At 36.8% G+C, this 20,357-nt stretch overlaps 1 protein-coding gene across 1 annotated transcript; it reads right to left on the minus strand.

Moving 5' to 3' along the window:
* Positions 1-590: 590 nt before the first annotated feature.
* On the minus strand, positions 591-19,945 carry ICU2 (DNA-directed DNA polymerase). The gene is made up of 31 exons (XM_088942561.1): positions 18,747-19,945; positions 16,310-16,480; positions 16,139-16,222; positions 15,940-16,014; positions 15,585-15,649; positions 13,125-13,215; positions 12,841-13,029; positions 11,721-11,884; positions 11,421-11,535; positions 10,672-10,851; positions 10,466-10,579; positions 10,158-10,277; positions 9,722-10,042; positions 9,452-9,544; positions 5,725-5,843; positions 5,553-5,625; positions 5,375-5,431; positions 4,931-5,023; positions 3,932-4,054; positions 3,744-3,841; positions 3,572-3,617; positions 2,797-2,910; positions 2,616-2,699; positions 2,357-2,470; positions 2,174-2,263; positions 2,004-2,080; positions 1,680-1,902; positions 1,551-1,604; positions 1,316-1,435; positions 1,129-1,203; positions 591-974 (listed from the first exon to the last, which is right to left on the minus strand). The coding sequence occupies exons 1-31, from the start codon at positions 19,884-19,886 to the stop codon at positions 828-830; spliced, it is 4,629 nt and encodes a 1,542-aa protein (XP_088798687.1). The 5' UTR covers positions 19,887-19,945; the 3' UTR covers positions 591-827.
* Positions 19,946-20,357: the final 412 nt, after the last annotated feature.

Consider the following 20,357-nt stretch of genomic DNA (forward strand, 5'->3'; position numbering starts at 1 on the left):
TTTCTAAGAAAACGGTGTCATATAGGTGCCACATCAGAAAAGGCAATGCTTCAGAAAATGGCCTCTTATTTGGTACCACTTTTTTCAGAAAAAACATTGCTTCAGACCATGCCTTGGAAATCGAGAAATATGGTCTAAAGAAACACCAAATTCAATGTTTTCTCAGAAAACAGCCCGTTGCTGCCAACGTGTAATGATGTGACATCATCTTGAATGTTGAATAATATGACCAATGCAGAAAATGATTTTACAGCACTATTACCAAACAAAGCCAATGTTGCTTTCTTAAAAATCAGCATATGTAGCAGCACCGCTTCCAAACAAAAAATAAGAATCATTTTTATGAGAAAATGGTGGTTTGTAATTGTAAGGAATTCCTCAATAGTAGAGATTCAACACGTGCATTATCATGGTCAATAGACGCAATGCAGTATTGTGCAACTGTTAAAAGATAAAACCTCGGGGCTACATCCACACTACTAGATCATTTCAGCATTCAAGAAATGTAACGTTCGGCTGGGACATCCATATTGCTTGTACATCTTTAAACTTAAAAGCAAGCCCTATATTATAAACTAAGTCTGACGGGGTTTCGGAAAAGAAAAACATGGATCAGCAAGTCTGTAAATTAAAAGGAAAAAGATAAGTAGCAAAAGTTCATTCAACGTTATGGAAAAGTTTTATTGAAATTGATATGGCCAGGATGATTAAGAAAAAAAACAGCATCCCCATTTTCTTTTTCCTTATAATTCCATAATACATATATACACAGAACTCTAACAAACCGACCAGACAGATGTTTGAACATCGTAGTTTCCTTTCGTGCGTCAGACAGTGACAGAAATGTCCTTAAGCTGGATCCACCCATAAGCACATCGGTCCCTTATCTTCTGTACGATTGATGCTGCCAAATCAACTGCAGGGCGGATTTTGGCCAAGTCTTTCTCAAATGACTTTCTCACGGTTAGTTCCAACTGTAAAACGTTGATGGCAGAATGAGATGGTGCAAAACTATTTGCTGATCGAAAAAAAAAAAAAAAAGATGGTGCAAAACCGTTCTTTTCAAATAAGTTTTCAGACAAAATATTCATTAACCAAAAAAAGGACAGAGATCTAGCACAGAATAACCTTGTCAATGCACCGCGTAGTATCCAACACATGACAAAAATAGCTAAGCTGCTTGTATAGATCCACTTCTGTATACTGTTTTAGAAGGTGCATTTTACATCCATGTCAGTAAAAAATAAAATTTGATAACAAGGCATGGGAAAGTAAGCAAGACATCCTTTAGAAACTTGGATATGTGTATGTGGACCTTTCTTAGAAGACGCCCATTGCAACGGGGGTAGTTTGGACAAATAGTTCCTCTCTCAGAATCACCAACCACCCGCAAGTTTAGACTGCGAGTGGAATACTTGCAAGTGTCATCATCACACTGAAAGCAAAATTACCATATCAGAGTCAGTTTTGGAATGCTTAAAACATCATAATTTACATTTTTTCCATTCCCATTTACAATTGAATGTACCACATAATAATCAACTACGTACCATCATTAATCCCTTGTAGTACATTGAGATAAATCCTTCTGCCTGCCTCTTTGCCTGTTAGGGAAATGTAGGTCAAATCAACATCCTGGTTGAATAAATGTGTAGTCATTAATATGATCCAGTAGCTACCTGGTTAGCTATTATGACTGGAGATATTTTGCTTCCATCACCCTCATCTGGGCACTTCGGGCAACTCAGTCTTCTCCAAAAATTACTCTTAGTTTTATTTTCTTCTTGTGAGTCAGTTGGCTTTTCACTGCTTGATGTACATATTAAACTAGACACAGCAGGACACTCGAAAATATCAGAGCATATGGGACATGTTAACTGCAAAGGCTCACATTCATGATATCTGCAGCAATTTCAGTTCATCAGACCCATTAGATTATCTCATATTTGCAATATGGAGAAGTTGGGGCACTTATCCTAATTTGGAAAGCTAGAAAATCTTACCTTTCTTCATCATCCATGACACATGCAAGTGATGATGAAGGGTCCTTTCCAGTAACTTCACTTGTTCTACTTTGGAACTATGCGGGAAAGAAAAAACTTAAATGTCAAGAATATATATACATAATAATGCATTCCTAACACTAAGGGTGGGCTGAGTAGGTCCTGCTAACCTTGGATGAGTCAAGACCCAGACAATCAGCTAAACGTGCTGGGCTTGTCCCCTGAATTGAAGCACATAGACGTGATACTACAGGAAGGATCTGCATACAGAAATTGAACCAGCTCATTAAGAAAATAAATAGCCAATATGATATGTTAAATCAGGCAAAGAGCCAATATGGTATAAAGCAAACCTGCTGTGACAAGTAATAGTCAGTGTCAATCATCCATTTGTCATTTCCACTTTTCAGTTCATCAGGGTGCCTAGCTCTCTGAGCTATCCCTGCAGAAGAATTTGAACCAGCTCCCTGCACAGACAATTTTCTGCTAGTTATCCTAATTAGCATTAAGTAGAACATTCTCAAGGATGTAAGTGCTTGACTGCTTTTACTACCGTAGTAGGTTAAATATTATATAGACTGCAATAAAGAGATACTTCAAGACAGATACTACCTGCTCACAGCAAATAATGTAGGGAACAGCATCTCCAGCAGAGCACCCAATGGAGTAACCACTTTGCTTCAATCTAAGTGCAACCTGGGTAGAGGTTCATAACAAGTGAAAAGCATGAGTAACAAGTGGAAAATCAGATGGCTGGCACAAATGACATAAATGAGGCCAAAGCATGACCTACTTGCACATGAGGCTGGTTTTTGGCATCTGGATATGCTTCTGGTGGTTTTGTCAATGTTTTTGTGATGACATATTTCTCAAGTGCAACTTCCCCATTCCTCATCTCCTCCTGTACCTGTTTGGCATGTAAAAAAAAGTTCATTTACTTCTGAAGTTCTGTTAAGATTCTGAACAATCACATACATGTTAATGATTTGCAGAAAGATTCAAGCTCTGTTCCACATTGCCACTTGCAAGTCACAAGCCCCAATGAGAAGATGTTACATTAGGTTGGTAGCCTGCATGTCCTTTTCAAGAAAAATAAAATGAGAAACTACCAACTGCACCAGGTGATTTAGCTCAAGTTATAGGCTCTAAAGGTTTTTATTAGTAGCTAATCAGAACTTTATTAGAAATGAATAAGGAAGTTGCAAATTCAGAATGGGCATAAATCCTCCTAGTAGAAAGTAGGAAAAGAAAAACGAGAGCTAGCTTTCATACTACTCAGCCTACTCTCCCCCAATCAGTGTGCAAGAACTCAGTTCAAAGAACCCAGATTTGAACCCCAAGAGTTTAGTCTCCAATACAAGTCCCCCCCCCCTCCCTGACCGCACCTCTTATTAGCTCCTAAAGTGACAAATAGGGGAAAAAGGTGTTTGCATCTCCTAAAAGAGATGGATAGTTGGAAAAAAGAAAATATCCTTTTTCAAGGCCCTTCAAAATCTCAATCTCATAGCACAAATAGTGCATTGTTTGGATACCGGTTACCAATGCTTTATACAAGATCATCGTTTTACCTTCATGAGAGATCCATGAATTGATTCAACAACATCTTCACATGACCTGCACATTAGACTTGAGCAATGTAATAAAATGAAAAATGCAGAAAGAGACATAACAAAATGGTTTTTCCCTGGATGGTCAATCTGCCAAACCAGCAAAAATAAAAAATAAAAGATGATTGCATACCCGCCAGATAATATTTGACTTAGGCAGAAATCCCCTAATTCCTTTGATAATAAACTCCAGTCACGTCGAACCATGTCAAGACCCTTGCGTTCAATCACCTGCTCAACCAAGGTAATCCAACCATGCATTAAGACAGCATGTTAACAAATTCAAAAGCAGTAAAGGATGCAAAAAATTCCAACTGCAACCTCATATGGCATCCCATCCTTAAATTGCACTTTGACAGCTGCATATTTCTTTTTCTTCAGAAGCAACATTCTCTTGTACAGCCCATCAAGATCAATCTCTAAACACCGATACTTCTTGTTGACCTAAACGTAAAGAGAATCAAAACTCATTCCTTAAAATACCTCAAAAAAGTATTAAAATGAACATTCAGATGACATAGTTTGAGTGCATGCAGGGTTTCAGTCTCAGACTTCACAGGTCAAAACTAAGTTCTTTTTTCATCGAAACCCTGGTATCAGAACTTAGAACTAAGCAAAGTCAAAATTAACCTCATTAGATCATGATAACGATGCAAACCAAAGACTTTGTCTTGGTCATTGAATTCAATTCTGAATGTCAAAAGATAAGATATGGATTACTTTGAATTTTCATCATCATCTTGATCAGCTTGAATTCTAACGATGTTGTATGGCGCAGAGTGTTGGGCAGCCAAGAAACAGCATGTTCAAAAAATGAATGTGGCAGAAATGTGAATGCTAAGATGGATGAGTGGAAAAAACTAGAAAAGATAGGATTAGGAATGAAGTTATTCGTAGGAACCTAGGAGTAGCTCCAATAGGTGTAAACTAAGAGAGTAGACTAAGATAGTTTGGGCATGTGCATAGAAGACCACCAACTGCACCAAATAGAAGAAGTGATTTGTTACACATTTAAGGGGCTAGAAGAGCTCGGGGTAGACCAAAAAGGACATGGGTAGTAGTAAGAAATTATTTAGCACTAATAATTTAACAGTGGATATGGCTTCAAATAGAACGGATCGGTGGGGCAAAACAGGATTCATGTAGCTGACCCCATATAGTTGGGATACGGCATGGATGATGATGATGATCCTGATCAGCTTGAATTATACAGCACAGAGATAGGAGGATGAAATTCTTTTTTTTTTTTTGGGTAGGAAAGCACTATATGCATGTTAAATAACAATAAGCAACATAGTTGCAAGCACCAAAAAAACTTACTTCTTGTATGACTTTTCCTGCAATTGCCTTGGCTTTTGCAATATCATCAAGTCCACTGTAAATCATAATTGAATCTGTGTCTCCATAAATAACCTGCCCAATGCCCAAAAAAAAAAAATCTAAAATGAACTAAATTGAAGAGAGCAATGTCACGTCATTTCCTTTCAACCATTTAGGTTGGGATTGGTATCATTGCTGCTTCTAGAAATATTTGGGGTTTATCAATACAATTTTTTGATAAAATAGGTCACTATTTACATATTCCATTTTTTTAGTATTAAATGCAGGTATCATTGCCACTTCTTCATGAAACGCCTAATTTGATGTTCTTTTATTATAAATGCCAACATCAATCCAAACATTTCTAGTAGAAACAGCAATGGTACCAAACACAACCTTAGAATCTCAAGATTCTGATATTGAAAAAAGAAGGGGGGAAAAAACCTCAAGGTTCAGATTGTTCTGAACAAGATCAACTGTGCTCTGCAGGATCTCCCTTCCCTGAAGGAAAAAATTACACTGTTTAGCTAGTAGAAAATGTAAGCATTCGAATCTGAGTGAAATGTGCATCTAAGCATGAAATTTTTGCAAATTACATTATCAAAACATAATCCATCCTTACTTGTGATGTTATAAGCTCTGCAAGTGGCTTTGCATAAAATCTTGAATTGGAAAACCCCAAGCATCCATACATACTGAATTGCAAGGTAAATCAAGCAAAATTTAGTGCTAAAGCAACAAATAAAAGTTGAACTGAGAATTGAATATTTCAGCACCTAAAATTGAGCGTATACCTGTTGGCTGTGAGCTTCAATGCTTGCTGCTGAATGTCAAGCTGTTGAACCATGAGACCTGATGCAGACTTGAGTCGGGACTTAACCATTCTCCTCCTCTCAACCAGGTTTCTCAGCAACTATAGAAAGTGCATGAAGTAATCATTTGCCTCCAATTAGTCAACCAAAACATCTAAAAGGGGAAAAGAAACAATAAAAACCTAAACAGCATAAACAAATATGATGAATGTAATTCCCATCTTTTCATCCTCAAGCATGAACTTAGTATCTATAAGTATGAACAGAATCTAATAGTATCTGACATAGTTATTATTTAATGGACCAGCTAGAACTCTGTTGACAGACTACTTGAACCTTCTTACATGGCTACCAATTCACTGAACTCAAGGACACAACTCTTCTTTTTATGAATCTCAAACCAAATTGCCTAAAGCTTAAAAATTGGAAAGTATGCATAAACCTCTTGTGAGCATTTCTAGGATTACGAATTAAGAATTAACTACTTGATAAGTCAATATGTTACTGCACTAGGTAACCACGTAATTTTTCACTCAAGACAAGATACACCTAATAACTTCACCAAGGATTTTGACTAAAACGCATGTATATGAGTATCACTCCAACACCAGAATTAAACAACAAACTTTTTTGTAAATAGATCATGTAATTTTCATATTAGATGTTCTCAAGGGTTTAAATATCAGCACAATACGCCTGATACGGGGCGTATCGTATCGGTATCAGACATGGGGATACGGGAAACGCTACAATTAAGCCTGTATCCCCTGAATCGTGTGTATCGGAGTTATATGCATCCGTATCAGCCTGTATCATGTTGTATCAGTCGATACACACCAATACGAGTTGATATGGACCAATACACGCATGATTTGTGTACAAACCAATACAAACGTGATTCACGTTTCAACACTTTCACTTGCACGTCTAATTTAGAAAATTTCAAATGGCATGATTTGAACCCAAATCAGCCAGCCTGCATAAGACTTAAATGCGTCCCTAAGCCACTAAGCCAACTGTTATCTCATGATGATAAGTGAAATAAAATAACCTTTATTAAATTTTAAAGTTCACATGTAGTCTTAACAAAAAAACATATATTGATTAAAAAATATTATTCAAAATTAATATTTTGTAAACAAATGGAATAAATAATTTCTCAAATCCACATTTATATCAAAAAATGGTTTTTAGTCTCAAGAAATCTATACAATAGAAATATTAATAACAGAATAATTATTTTAGTACTTAAGATTTATAAATTTGAACGTGATATGTATCTTAAAATTTTTATAAATTATTAATTAATATTTTAATTTGCATTAAATAAAAACATATTTATTATTTACAAAAATAAAAATATTGTTTACAAAATACTTAGGAATATAATTAAATTGAATTTTTCAAATCCACTAATCTACTTTTATATCAAAAAATGGTTTTTTATTTCATAAGATTTATAGAAATAAAAATATTAATAATGAAATAATTATTTTAGTAATTAAAAAATATGAATTTGCATATGATATGTATCTTAGAAATTTTAGTATATTTGATATACTTTAAGTTAAGATTATATATTTTTATAAATTATTAATTGATATTTTAATTACATTTTATAACAGCATCTTTTATTGTTTACAAAAATAAAAATATTGTTTACCAAACATTTGAGAATTAGCTTTTAGTTGACTGTTTTGTTAATGTTAAAAACTAAAAATAGAAAATAAAAAATAATTGATATAATAATTCACATATAATGGTTGCATGTGTTTTGTGACTTGAACTTCAATAGAAAATAAATAATAGCTTTGTGCATGTATTAATTTGTAAAAATGTATATAATATATGTTCTAGGACTCTTGATTGATACATCATCAATAAAATTGTATGATTTCTATGCATCCCGCTATATTAATTCTAATATATTTATTCACAAATACCATTAGAATATACATTTCCTATGTATTTATATATTAATTTTGGCTATTTTGACCAGTTGGCCTTAAATATAATGTTATCAATATATTTATGGAATTTATATGTATTTCCTAGTGTATCCATATTTTTTCGCCCGTATCCATGTGTTTCCAAAGTGTATCCGTATCCATATCCAAGTGGTCCGATACAATACCCGATATCGATACTTTAATCCTTGGATGTTCTCCTTAGCCAGCATCATAACCCATCAGATGAAATTAGAATTGGAAGCAATTGAAAACAGGATTCTGTAGATTAATTTGTCTCTACAGAAAGACAACCAACCTAACAGACCCTATAGGAAGGAGGTTTCAAACGCTACAGTAAAATACAAGTAATATACACCATTAGGAAAAGATAATGATAGGATGCATGGTATAAACTGTTAACATGGTTCATAGGTAATAGGTTACCTCAGAGCTATTTTACACTCAATCAATTCATTCATACTTACTTTTTCCAATAGCTCCAATCAGTAACTTTTCCAATTTAGGCCCCAAAAAATTAGTTTTAAATATGCTTCCTCACTGTAAATGTTCTAATCCCTGGACTCAAAGTCAACACGATCAATTAGCATGCGAGTACAAGCTACCAGACAGGTGGGCTGACCCAGTGAAAAAGATTGACCTGAAAATAGCCAACTGTTCTGGGCAAGCGGTCTATCTAACTGTTTAAGTTTTAAAACATCAGAAATCTTCTTTCCTGACAAGAGTGAATTTCACTCAGTTATTAAAGACTTGTAGTGCATACTAATTGATAAATTATACAGTAGGCATAACAATGCAATTATTCTTTTTTATCAGTATAAGTATGTAGTTATTCTAAAAATAATTCATTGTACAAAGGAAAGAAAAACAATCGCATCTTCCCTTTTGAAAACAAATGAAGCTAATTGGAATTGTAGCCAAACATGTTTCACATCTTAAGAACCATTTCAGTTGTCAAATGTTGAGCCCCCCAGATCAAGGGGTGCAAGCAAATGGAACATCTAAAAGAGACCAACAAGATAATAAGATGACCAATGCACCATAGCAACCCAGAGCAGTAATACCCAGGAGGGAAGGCCCCCTATGTAAATTACCCCTTTCTTGATTGTATATGCAAAGGAGTTAGCTAATCAAGGAAGTCATTTGAGAGAGATGTTATTCTGCATGCCAAAGATCTAGCTTCTCTCACAAAATGGCAAAGAGACCATGGTCCAAGTGCCTAAAGACACACTCCAATCGCTACATGTTTGGAACCAATGATGAAATCCCAGGTCATATAAAAGACAAAACTTCTTGACAAAGTCAGGTATCAGGTTGGTGTTTTATGGACATTCAGTTGGATTTCAATGCTATAACAAGCCCCCCCCCAAACCCACCCAAAGGGAAAAAAACAAAAAGAACAAAAAAGAAAAGAAGGAAAGCAGCACATAAGCAAGGGAGAAAACATATGCAGATAAGCATGCACACATTTAGGCGCATATGGACTTGCACACTTTGGATTACAACCCAATTCATTTTGGGTAGCAAGGACCTCCTCCTTGAAGGAAAACCTGACTAGACCAATATTGACCTGTTCAATTTAAGTAGTCACTTCAGGAGATAGAATATGCAAGTTATGAGGTTTTCATTGAAATATAAATGCATGCATATAATACATCTATGTGTGCATAAAAGTTGTGAATTTGAAACTCTAAGTGTTGAGAAGATAGTTGAATCATTCTGGCAAACTAAAGGGACAATACCTCAGGTAAAACTCCAGTTGTTTTACAAGAGGGTAAACGTGGAGCTAATCCATCAGAAGATCTTTCAACTGTTGTAAAGCAGATATTGTATTCCTATAAAACAATTAAGGATCAGTACAAAAACAAAATATAAAATTGATACCAGTTCCTAACTAATATCACCTTTGCCAAAACTGAAAGCCAACTATATCACTACCAATTGTAAGGGAAAAAGCCAAATACATTACAACTGATGCACAAAAGAGAGACCAAATGGAAAATGTCAATAACCTGAATGATGGAAGGGTATAGACTATTGAAATCCAGAAGTAATATATACTTGTCATATAAACCTCTTTTTGGTTCCAAAACCAATCCACCAGAGTAGGCAGGACCCTTTTTTCCTTTTCCTTGTTCATCATGTCGATGCTCATTCTCAAAATGGGCATCATTGACATTCAAATCATCAATGTCTTCACCCTCAGCACAAGTCATTCTCCGTTTTGTTGACTTCACTTCTTGTCCACGTGAAGATATCTTATCAGGGACAATATATTTCTTTGAGTGGAACTTATGCAACAAGAGGTATTCAACTCTCTGAGCCCTAGCACCCTGAAAATTAAAGTGTTTGATTTTGAACCATAACCACTTTTGTATTGGATCCTCAAATATGTTCAACACAGAGAGAGAGAGAGAGAGAGAGAGAGAATGGTTACTGAAAATCCACCTGGAGAGTTTTGCCCCAAAGATTACCACTAATATTAGTCAGTTGACGTGTAAGGGGAAGAACACTCAAGTGAAACATCAGTTCCAAAGATAGCCAAGCATCAGTCTCGCAATATTCAACCTGATCCAGAGAAATACACAATTAAGAGCATGATATAGCAATATCTAAAACAGACTCTCCAGCCATATTGGTTCGTCCAAGCTATTAACTTACTAGTACTAAGCTAACATTTCCATTTTAAATACTAACCTATGAGTGCAAAAGAAACAAATCGTAATAAACGACAAATGCTCAGTATAAGAACCTACAAGTTCCATGAGGGATTCTGATTTCTGAAACATAGCAGAAACATCATGTGGAGAAACCTCCTTCCTATCTTTATTCAGCTGGGTCTTTGCAAGCTGTGTCAAAGAATAGCTTACCTGGAAAAAATAGATTTAACAACATGTTGAGGCTAAAATTACCTTTCAAACCTTCAGCCTCATGACATAATTAACAAACTAAGGTAGCATACCTCCTTTAATAGGTCACGGGAGCACAAATAGGTATCACATAAGAGCCGACCTGCAATACAAGACATAACCCCTGGACTTGCTCCAGACCCAAAAGTGGAACTTCCCTTCATAAGCTTAGGCATCACAGAACGCTTGAGGCGGCCAATTTTGGACCACATGCCACTTGCTACTTTGCAAGCCTACATCATTGAATTAAAAGAAGAAAAAAAACATAACAGAAAATTAGCCTCTGTATTTAAGAAGGCCAAGGCACCAGATAGAACAAGAATTTAGGGGCAAATTAGTTTATTCCAATCTGTAGCTTATATACCAGCAGAAGCTAGCAGCGAGGATGTCAATACAATCACGCTTCCTAACAACAAGTTATACTCTGGATATGAAGCTTCCTTGTTGGACCACAAAGTGAAAAATTGACCATTTTTGAAATGTGGAAGCAACATCATGCTTCCATTGGATTTGAAAACATATCAAAGCAAGATTGGGCCTCACTTGATGACCACACACCAACAAAAACAGAGTAACATCAAGCACCTAACAGTAGGGCCTGTCACTTTAGATGCAACTCTGGCAGCAATACATAATTGTTACAATCAAATTGTATGGTAAGAGAACATGCCTTAATTTGGGCATTAGGTTCCAGATACAGGGCCAGTCACATGGCCCACGGACTTAGGAATATATTGGGCAAGTTAGAATAGTTCCATAAAAATATGCTCCAGGACATGATGATGATAATTAGAATCCAAACCTGAGCTCTGTGAAGAAGAACATCAAGGTCAAACCCAGAGATATTATGTCCAACAAGTACATCACCATCCAAACTGTATATTTCAGTGATCAAACGATTTAACAAGGCTCTCTCACTGCAGTTGAAGTTGGTGAAAAGAAAAAGTGAACCTAATTAGTAGAACTGAGAATATTGATAAAAATGAGTTGAACTGTGAATAAATATTTTTTTACCAGTTAGATAACATGCCATTAGATGAAAAGGGGAATTAAAAAGTTAATGGTAGCATGAATTATCAGGAAAAAGTTAATGGTAGCATGCCTGCTTTCAACTGCCAGAACAGTTGAGCCAGCCTTTGAATTTCTATCAGTAACCTCTCTCATGAAACCCATAGGGAATATGCCACCCTCAAGTTTACGAACAACAGTAAAATGGCTGAGTACCCCAGGTCTTTTCCATTCTGCTGCCAACATTGGAGCATCAATCTGAAAAGGTACAAAATTTTAGTATTAGCATATTCCATACATCCAAAGCAACTTTGGTGCATTTCGTTAGAAAGAAACAGTAAGACCCAAGAAACATTTTTCTGATAATAAAAGAAAAAATTATTAAAAGAAAAAAAAAAGGAAGATGCAGCAAATTGACAACATGAATCATGTTTTGGCTAAGCACTCCTTAGAAGAGATCAAGATTCTGTTGTGTTCATACTATCTCAAAGCATATCATTTTCTCCTTCCTATATCCTTTAGAGCCTTCAACTTGCACCAGTGTGCAACAACCAATACCAACTACGAAAATTATCTCGTGTTTGTATACAGCGGCACACACAAACACAAACGTGAAGTTATATACTGATCAGCCACCAGTATTGGACCGTGGAACATTATCATGCACTATTATCATACTTACATGTTTACCTTACTTACAAACATTATAACTGCATGGATGCAGTTATAATGTTATAACTGCATGGATGCAGGAAATATTATAACTGCATCCATGCCCATTTTACAGTATGATCTTCAATTTAACCAGACCTCATTGGAGTTTAATCACACAAGCTAAACCTCAAGTTCAGTGTGGGTCCATGACCTGTTCCACATAGTAATTGTGTGGCGATCTCATTCCATTTCTTTTTGTTGCTTTTTGTAGAAGGAATACCATTTTTATTGGTATCTTGTAAAAGGAAATAACATGACCATGATTCTCATGCAACATTGGAAGCAGTCACCATCATTTCACATTCATTAGAAAAAATTCGAAGGAATTTCTTAAGTAAAAATCAGTAAATTGATTGCCACTACAAAGTAATTTAGAATTCCAGGATCTCCAAGCTATGTACAAACCGTTAATCTGAGATAGGTGCATATACTATGATCAAAAGCAACCAACACTGCAAACAAGAAAATATATTCTAAAAGCAGAATCATCTACTACGAACCTTGGTCTTGCGACAACATATGACTGAGGCAGAAACGATCTCATTTACATTTTGGTTTTCATTGATGATTGTTTTCAGATTTAATGCCAAAACAATTACTGGAGGAATCTCCAGCTTGATATTTGAAGAAGTTGAGATCTGTATCTCCTTTGGGCAATCAACAGTAACTTCAAACTTACACCAGCTTACCTATCCAAAATTAAAATTAGCTCTTGTTATCAAAAATATGCATGAAAACATCATCATGATATTGGTAAGAGAAGAATGAGAATTTAATAACTTACCCGCTGAGTGGACAGACGGTTGGAAAACCTTGAAATTGATAACCAAGAAGGTCCCATTATTTTCCTTTTGACTAGAAAAAGCTCCAGAGCACTGCATATGAGGAGGTTATTCAGTTTCACTTTTTCTATTTCTTAACCCTCAAAATTGAGCATGTTGCAAGAACTCCAATCAATTGGTGATCCAGATGAATGTAGAAACCTTACAAGCCAGATAGGGTAAATTGATTATAAGATAATCTGCAAAGCTTTAATTTAGGGTAAATTGAAACCAAAACAACTGTTTGAAACCTTACAAGGTTATCCACTGATAGCATAAGAGGATAGATTTATGAAGCTGACTTGTAAAAGCATGGCAGTTTCAAATTGCTTTCCTGTTTATATCAATTTAAAGGAGATTTGACTTTGAATGTCACTAGGCATGGTAAAAACAAGATATTTGATGCAAATGTAAACACAGATAAGCCAGCAGAAGAACTCGTGAATGCACCATATCCATATCCAGTTATTGGTGTCCCCTATTTAGGGGACATGAATGGGTTAGGAGTAGGAATCAAAGCAGTTCACATCAGCAGAATCCATATCCAAATTACATGGTGATCAGATTATCAGACTCATATCCAATCCTCATAGGAAATGGTTATTGTTAGGTAATCCAAACCAAGTATATTTGGCCTTGAAGCACAGCAGACCTTGGATCAGATGTGCTCCCAAACAAGCTCCACTTAACCAGCGTTCAATCTCTAAATCAACTATTTGAACCTAGTGCGGAAAACACAGAGAATAGCAAAAGGCAAATTGCCAATACATTTTCATCATATCAACCTCTGGGGTACTTTGCAAATCCATGTTTGGATTCCCATCCACCCTAGGTGCATATGTATACAAAATTACCTTTCTGACTTCATAAACAAACAAGGACTGGACAAATTTTTGGAATGTTGAGGATCTTTTTTTTATCAGCAACACAGAAAAAAATCATTAATTAGAAAATCAAGTACAACAAGAAGTTGTGGCGGACAATCATTCCACTTTGTCCACTAAATACATCACAGCCCCAAACAAACCCAAAAACAATCCCTTTAATTACAACACAGCCCAAAAGGTAACCCAACAGAAACGTCCTACTAACTAGAATATAGCCCAAAACATAGATTTGGAATGTTGAGGATCTTACAGCTTTCTTGTTTTTATTTATTATTTGTTTAGTTAGTAATGGGAACCACAGCCCATTATTTGGAAGTTGTTAGAATAGTGTTTTTATGTTTCTTTTAAGTTATTTGCATTAGCCACCCTATTAAGGGCATATCTGTCACTGTACATACTTTTTATTTAAATTATAAATATTTAATGGACGAGTTTCACCAGATAAGATTGTCTTCTCTTCCTTTCTCCATTCTTCCTCCTCTTCTTCTCTCCTCTCACAAAAATCTTCTTCTCTTTCACTTCTTTCTACAGTTTTTTTTTTCAGTAGATTTCTACTTGGAAGGCATACTGAAGCAAGAAGATTTTAACATGCCTAAGCCAGCTTAATCAACTTTTAAAATGTCCCTAATTTCCCTAATATTTCCACGACATATTTCCATTTCCATAGTTAGCGACACTAAATTTTACCGGAACCGACATTTCCCCAATGAACACTACCAGCACTATGTGGAGATAGCTTCCACAACATATTTCCATTTCCACTTCCATGGGTAGTGACATGAAATTTTATTGGAATCAACATATTCCCCAATGAGCATTACCAGTACTTTGTGGAGTCCAAGAGTATTATAATAAGTTGGTGACAATATTCCAGATATGTGAAGGAACAATGTTAGTTTACGCCTAACTTACATGATAAGCACCTTGAGCTAGCTTAATATTCGTTTCAAACATGAAGTTAAATATTAATTTTTTTTTTGTTTGTGTAATAGGTTATACGGTTGATCTATTACAATCATTTACATTTTCTATGAGTTTAAATTTTGCTTTAACACATTCTATTATGAAACTCTGAATCTTAAGGTTTACAGGGCAACTTCAGAATGTATTCTTTTGTCCATAACCTTAGTTTCTTAGCTTTGTTTAATGATTTAGAACAAGATAGTGATTTAAAAAGGTGTATCCATGCTTCTTTTATCATTTCATAAAATATCATTCTATGTTTTGCATATTTTACACTGTTTCCACCATATCTATGATTTTTACAATATTTCCATATGATATTTCCGACATGTTTCTTATATTTGGATGACTGACATTTCCACCGACGTCGACATTTTAAACCTTGCTCTTTACAAGATTCACACATCCACTCCAAATAGGCAGGATAAGATTTGGTTGAGAGCGTATATTAGTGTCTAATTGTTTATGCCAGTATAAGTTGATATATACAAAATATAGCATTTCAAAACAAAAGAATATGTCCATAAAATGTCAAACTTCCCACACAGGGAAGCCAAATGTAGTTGTTCCTACCTGCAGTGTGTTCCAAGAAGGGCAGAGAAGTTTTCTCCTTTGAGATCTGATGGGAGAGGTGGATCCTGCATTATTGAAATGCAAAAGCAATGACCTATACGAAGGAATAATATAAACAATATTCTGTGAAATTTTAAATAATATAAGCATGAGAGCTCCACAGGCTTAACAAGAAGACTTGATTCAATGGATACTTATCAATTGTAGAACAGTAATTATAGGAAAACCTCTCAATTGAATTTAAGAGAAGTATAAAATAGCCATCTAGCATTTCATTAGTGTACATACATACATTTATTGTGCATACTTATCTTACTAGGTTCATCTTTGTCAATGCTTCTACAATTTAAGATACCTTAAATGGGTAATTGATCTTAAGAAGATATTGCTCCCCAGCAGGTATATCAGATTGCTCAAAGGCATAGCTCCTCTACAACAAGTAATATGCAACACAAACAATTATACAAGGAAAAAATATAATAGAAAAATTATTAATGATGCAAAAATACAAAATGTATAACAAGAGCACTTGCTGTAGCATTTGAGTTATCAACCTTAACCGGTGCCATGGTAAAACTTGACACATTGAGATCTAACAATTTCTTTGCTATTTCATTCTTCAACCCTGACGCCATCTCCTACCAAAAACAAAAACAGGAATGCCTCAAAATATAAAACTTTACAGAAGATTCTTAGTTATCCACATGTGAAGTATGTAGAAGTACCTGCAGCTTTGTTCGGAAAATTGTGGATGAAATCCGGGACTCCATAGCATCTTTCTCAAGCCCCAATATTGCATCATTTTGGAACATAGAAATGTTTGGAATTGCATAAACACATCTCTGCATATTCTTCACAACCACACAGCAACTCTGATATGTATTTCCTGTTTTAACCTTAACACATTCGGATAGCAGCTGTCAGAAAGGTTGTTTGCCATTTAAAATTGCTCCAGAAAGCACAGTGAATAAATGAAACATAAAAAAGCCAAGCCAGATACATCTACATTGGATAACATGCCAAACCAGTAAAGTGTTTGGAAAAATGTATGCCTAGTTAGTAAAAACGCCAATGACAACTGTCAGCTACTGGCCACTAACCTGTCACCTGACTCTAGAAAGAATGAGAAGGAAAAAACCATATACCTTTTTTTTTTGAAAAAGGATAAAGTAAAATTTTATTCTAATGGCCAAAAGTGGCAGATTACAACCAAGGCCCCTAAGACAAGGAGCCAAAAACTCACTTTAACAACTACAATACATCATAACTCAAGAAAAATCCTAGATCTCAGCCGAGAACAGAGGACTGAAACCTGAATGTCCTTCGCCACCGCCATCCAGGAAACTATCTTGCCAAATGCAAAGGCAATCAAGCAATCTATGCTAGAGGCCTTATTTTGAAAGATCCTTCTGTTTCTTTCCGTCCAGACTGTGCATAAGATGGCTGCAGGCAGGACACTCCAAATGCACTTCGCCAATTTTGAACCACCCTTCAGCTCCCAACTCCATATCATGTCCAGAACTGAAAAAGGCATACACCATAGCAGCCCAACCCCCAATAAAAGTGATTCCTTATTGCAGCTGTAACCAAACAGTGAATGAATAGGTGCCTGCCATACTCCTCCATATCTCCACAAAGAACACACAGCTGGTCCTGAATCTGAACACCCCTTCTAACCAGGGAGTCTTTCGTAAGGCATCTACTGAGAGATGCAGCCCAAACCAAAGCATTCACTTTTGAAGGCACAGAAGGGTTCCAAACCTTCTCCGCTGGAATTTTTGGATGCACAGCTTCATTCAGAACCCCCGCAAAAGAGCTAACCAAGAAACTACCATCCACACTAAACTTCTAGTTCCAAGAGTCCTCAGAAGACAAGTCAATGGACTGCCTGCAAAGCAACCCCAAGAGATCAGCAACTTTCCCAATTTCCCAGTCCTGAAATGACCTTCTAAAGGAAGGGCTCCAAATAATAGTGCCCCCACTCACTTCAAATTGACTAGCCACCGATCCATTCTGATTTTCTGCGATCTGAAACAACTGAGGGAATACTTCAGCCAGAGGTGTATTTTCACACCAAGTATCCTTCCAGAAACACAACCTATTCCCCTTCCCCACTTTTGGAATTAGACCACTACTCATCCAAGGGAGAACTTCCATGACTTTTTTTCCACAGGGAGCAACCTAAAGAAATCAATTGATTAGTGGTTACCCAGTCCCCACTGTCAGTATCATATTTTGCTGCAATTAATTTCCTCCACCATCTGTCTTTTTCTTTCTCAAATCTCCAAATCCATTTTCCCAAGAGAGCTTTATTAAACAACTTAAGCTTCCTGATTCCCAACCCCCCTTTCTCCTTAGGGGGGTAGGGGATCATATACCATCAATTTTAAAAGCTTGCTCTCAAAGCCGTCACCTCTTGTTTGGAACAGCTGATAGCTTGTTTGCTTTAAGTGGAAGCCAATCTTGATGGCATAAACATGGAAGTTTTCTGTTTTCCCAGTGAAAAAGCAGGATTGTGGCCAAGGAAGGACAAGATTTGGAGTAAGGCTGTTTTAGTGCATTATGGACAAAACAAGTATGCAAAGGACCCTAGAGAATAGACACTATCCCTATTTTCTATGCTTCATGTAAGTACTGTTTTTTTTCATAGCCCAACCTGTTTGTTTTCTTAATTTTTGAAGCACTATTAATTCTTCCTAACCTTTTTTTTTTTTTTTTTTTTGTGTGTGTGTGTAGGCTTAAGCTAATCTCTGAATAAGCAAGCTGAGGGCCTTGTGATCTGTTTCCATCTTGATATCAGTCCTTTCTAACCTAAATACTTCCCTCCACTTCTTACTTTTACTCCTTTGAAGTTTCAACTCATTTGATCACAGCAACCTAATGTTGCAATTTCAGCCTTAAAAGTTCTAGCTTAAACCTAGCAAAAAGCCCTAAGGGGTGTTAAAAAATCATTTTAATTAGTGCAGCTTCCAATCAAATTATTCAAAACTTTATAGTACTTTCAGTTGTAATCTTCTTATTCATAAACTCTTCCAACCTTCCTGATAGCAAGTGGGGTGTTTGAACACAGATTGGTATATTAGATGCCTTTCATGATTATTTGAAAACTCTAGAAGGAGGTAATGCTAAATTTTCATGATTATTTTAAAAGTGGCCAAGTACCTTCCCGAAGAGATAGACAGTCCCCAAATTGGCGCCATAAAACTCCTCGTAGGCATCAATAATGTAGAAAAGCAGCGATCCATCTGAATCCAACGTAAGATCTGATTTATCCTCGCAAGCAGGACTGGAATCCAAACCTCCTTCAGAAGCATAATTCCCATTTTCCCCGTTCCGTATAGCCTTCCATCCGGCAGTGGCGCTTAATGCTGGGTCTTTATCTACTTTAATCTTGGCATTAAGAGAGAATACTTCTGTACTCTTCATTGGGTCTACATTCACTTCACTCATGTTTGGTGGCGCCTCCACAACCACGTTTTCTCTCGGTGAAGAATTTTGGAATTGTGGAAATGAATCCGAACCCACCTCACAATGAAAACTTCTCTCACCTTCTGATTCACTAGGTGTCGCCTTTCCTGGAACCAAGTTAAGATTTTCTTGGAACCCCGCCTCAGAATCACCATTTGCAACCTCAGTTACTTCACACTTGGCAACCAAGTCAGTACCAACAATAGGTTGATTCTCTCTCTTAATTGGATCAATGGGTGCAGAACTTCTTACACCCGACAGAATTCCCGCTTGTCCCCTTCGCCGCCTCTCTCTATCAGCTTCATCGGGGGCGAACTCGGCAATGACATCATCAACGATACTATCAGAGGACAAACCTTTCGACTTGTCCTCCCTACTCTTTTTGAAAACCGAAGAAGTGAACATTGAAGAGATACGCTGCTTCCCCATAAGAGCTGCGGCAGCAGAGAGGGCTGAAGGCTTCTTGGGGGCTGGATCCTTCTTCTCCGTCTTTTTCTTCTTGCGTCTTTCATGTTCGCCTTCGGATTCATCGGACGAAGGAGGAAAGCAATCTTGGGACCAATCCTCTTCCTCGCCTTCGTCGCCGTATCCGAGGCCGTCATCGTCTACGATGAATCCACGAGCTTCTTCTCGTCGTTTGGCAACGAGGGCGGCGTAGTCTTCTTCGGCAACAGTGTCATAGATCGGATCTTCTATCTTTACCTGAAATCCACCTTCAGAACGCCGCCCACCGCTACGGAGAGCTTTCAGGCGCTCAAGAGCTCCGGCACGAACCGAGGCATCCGCTCCTTTGCCTCTTTTCCGACTACCTCTAACAAGCGACTCCTCTTCCATCCCTCTCTCTCTCTCTCTCTCTCTCTCTCTCTCTGACTCTCGATCGACAGAGTGGTGTAGGTTTGTGATGTTGCTGCAGATGGTGAGAAAACACTCGTTTTCGCGCCAAAATGACATTCCTTTCCGGCCAATGGTTCAACCAAACGATTCCAGTTGGACCGTAAGACTATTGGACCAAAATGTTATCCCGGTTCGACCAAATATGCAAACTGTCAGTGTCAGCTTGTCAGCAGCCATCCCTTGTCTTAAAGGGAATCATCAGACCGTTCATCAATTCGCAGCAAAGTGGGTTAATGGGTTTTTACGTTTTAACGATTGGATCATCCTTTCAACCTAACGGCATGTGACGCCAAAATCGAGTTTGCCAATGGATCGGGTCTCACTTGTAGATGATATATCATATCCGATTCGATCAGCCGACCGATCCAAATCCAATAGGAATCCGTCGGGTTTTTAAGATTATTATTCAAA

Source organism: Nelumbo lutea, chromosome 5 (assembly GCF_056320005.1).
Source record: "Nelumbo lutea isolate HS-2025 chromosome 5, American lotus-T2T, whole genome shotgun sequence".
Lineage (NCBI taxonomy): Eukaryota > Viridiplantae > Streptophyta > Magnoliopsida > Proteales > Nelumbonaceae > Nelumbo > Nelumbo lutea.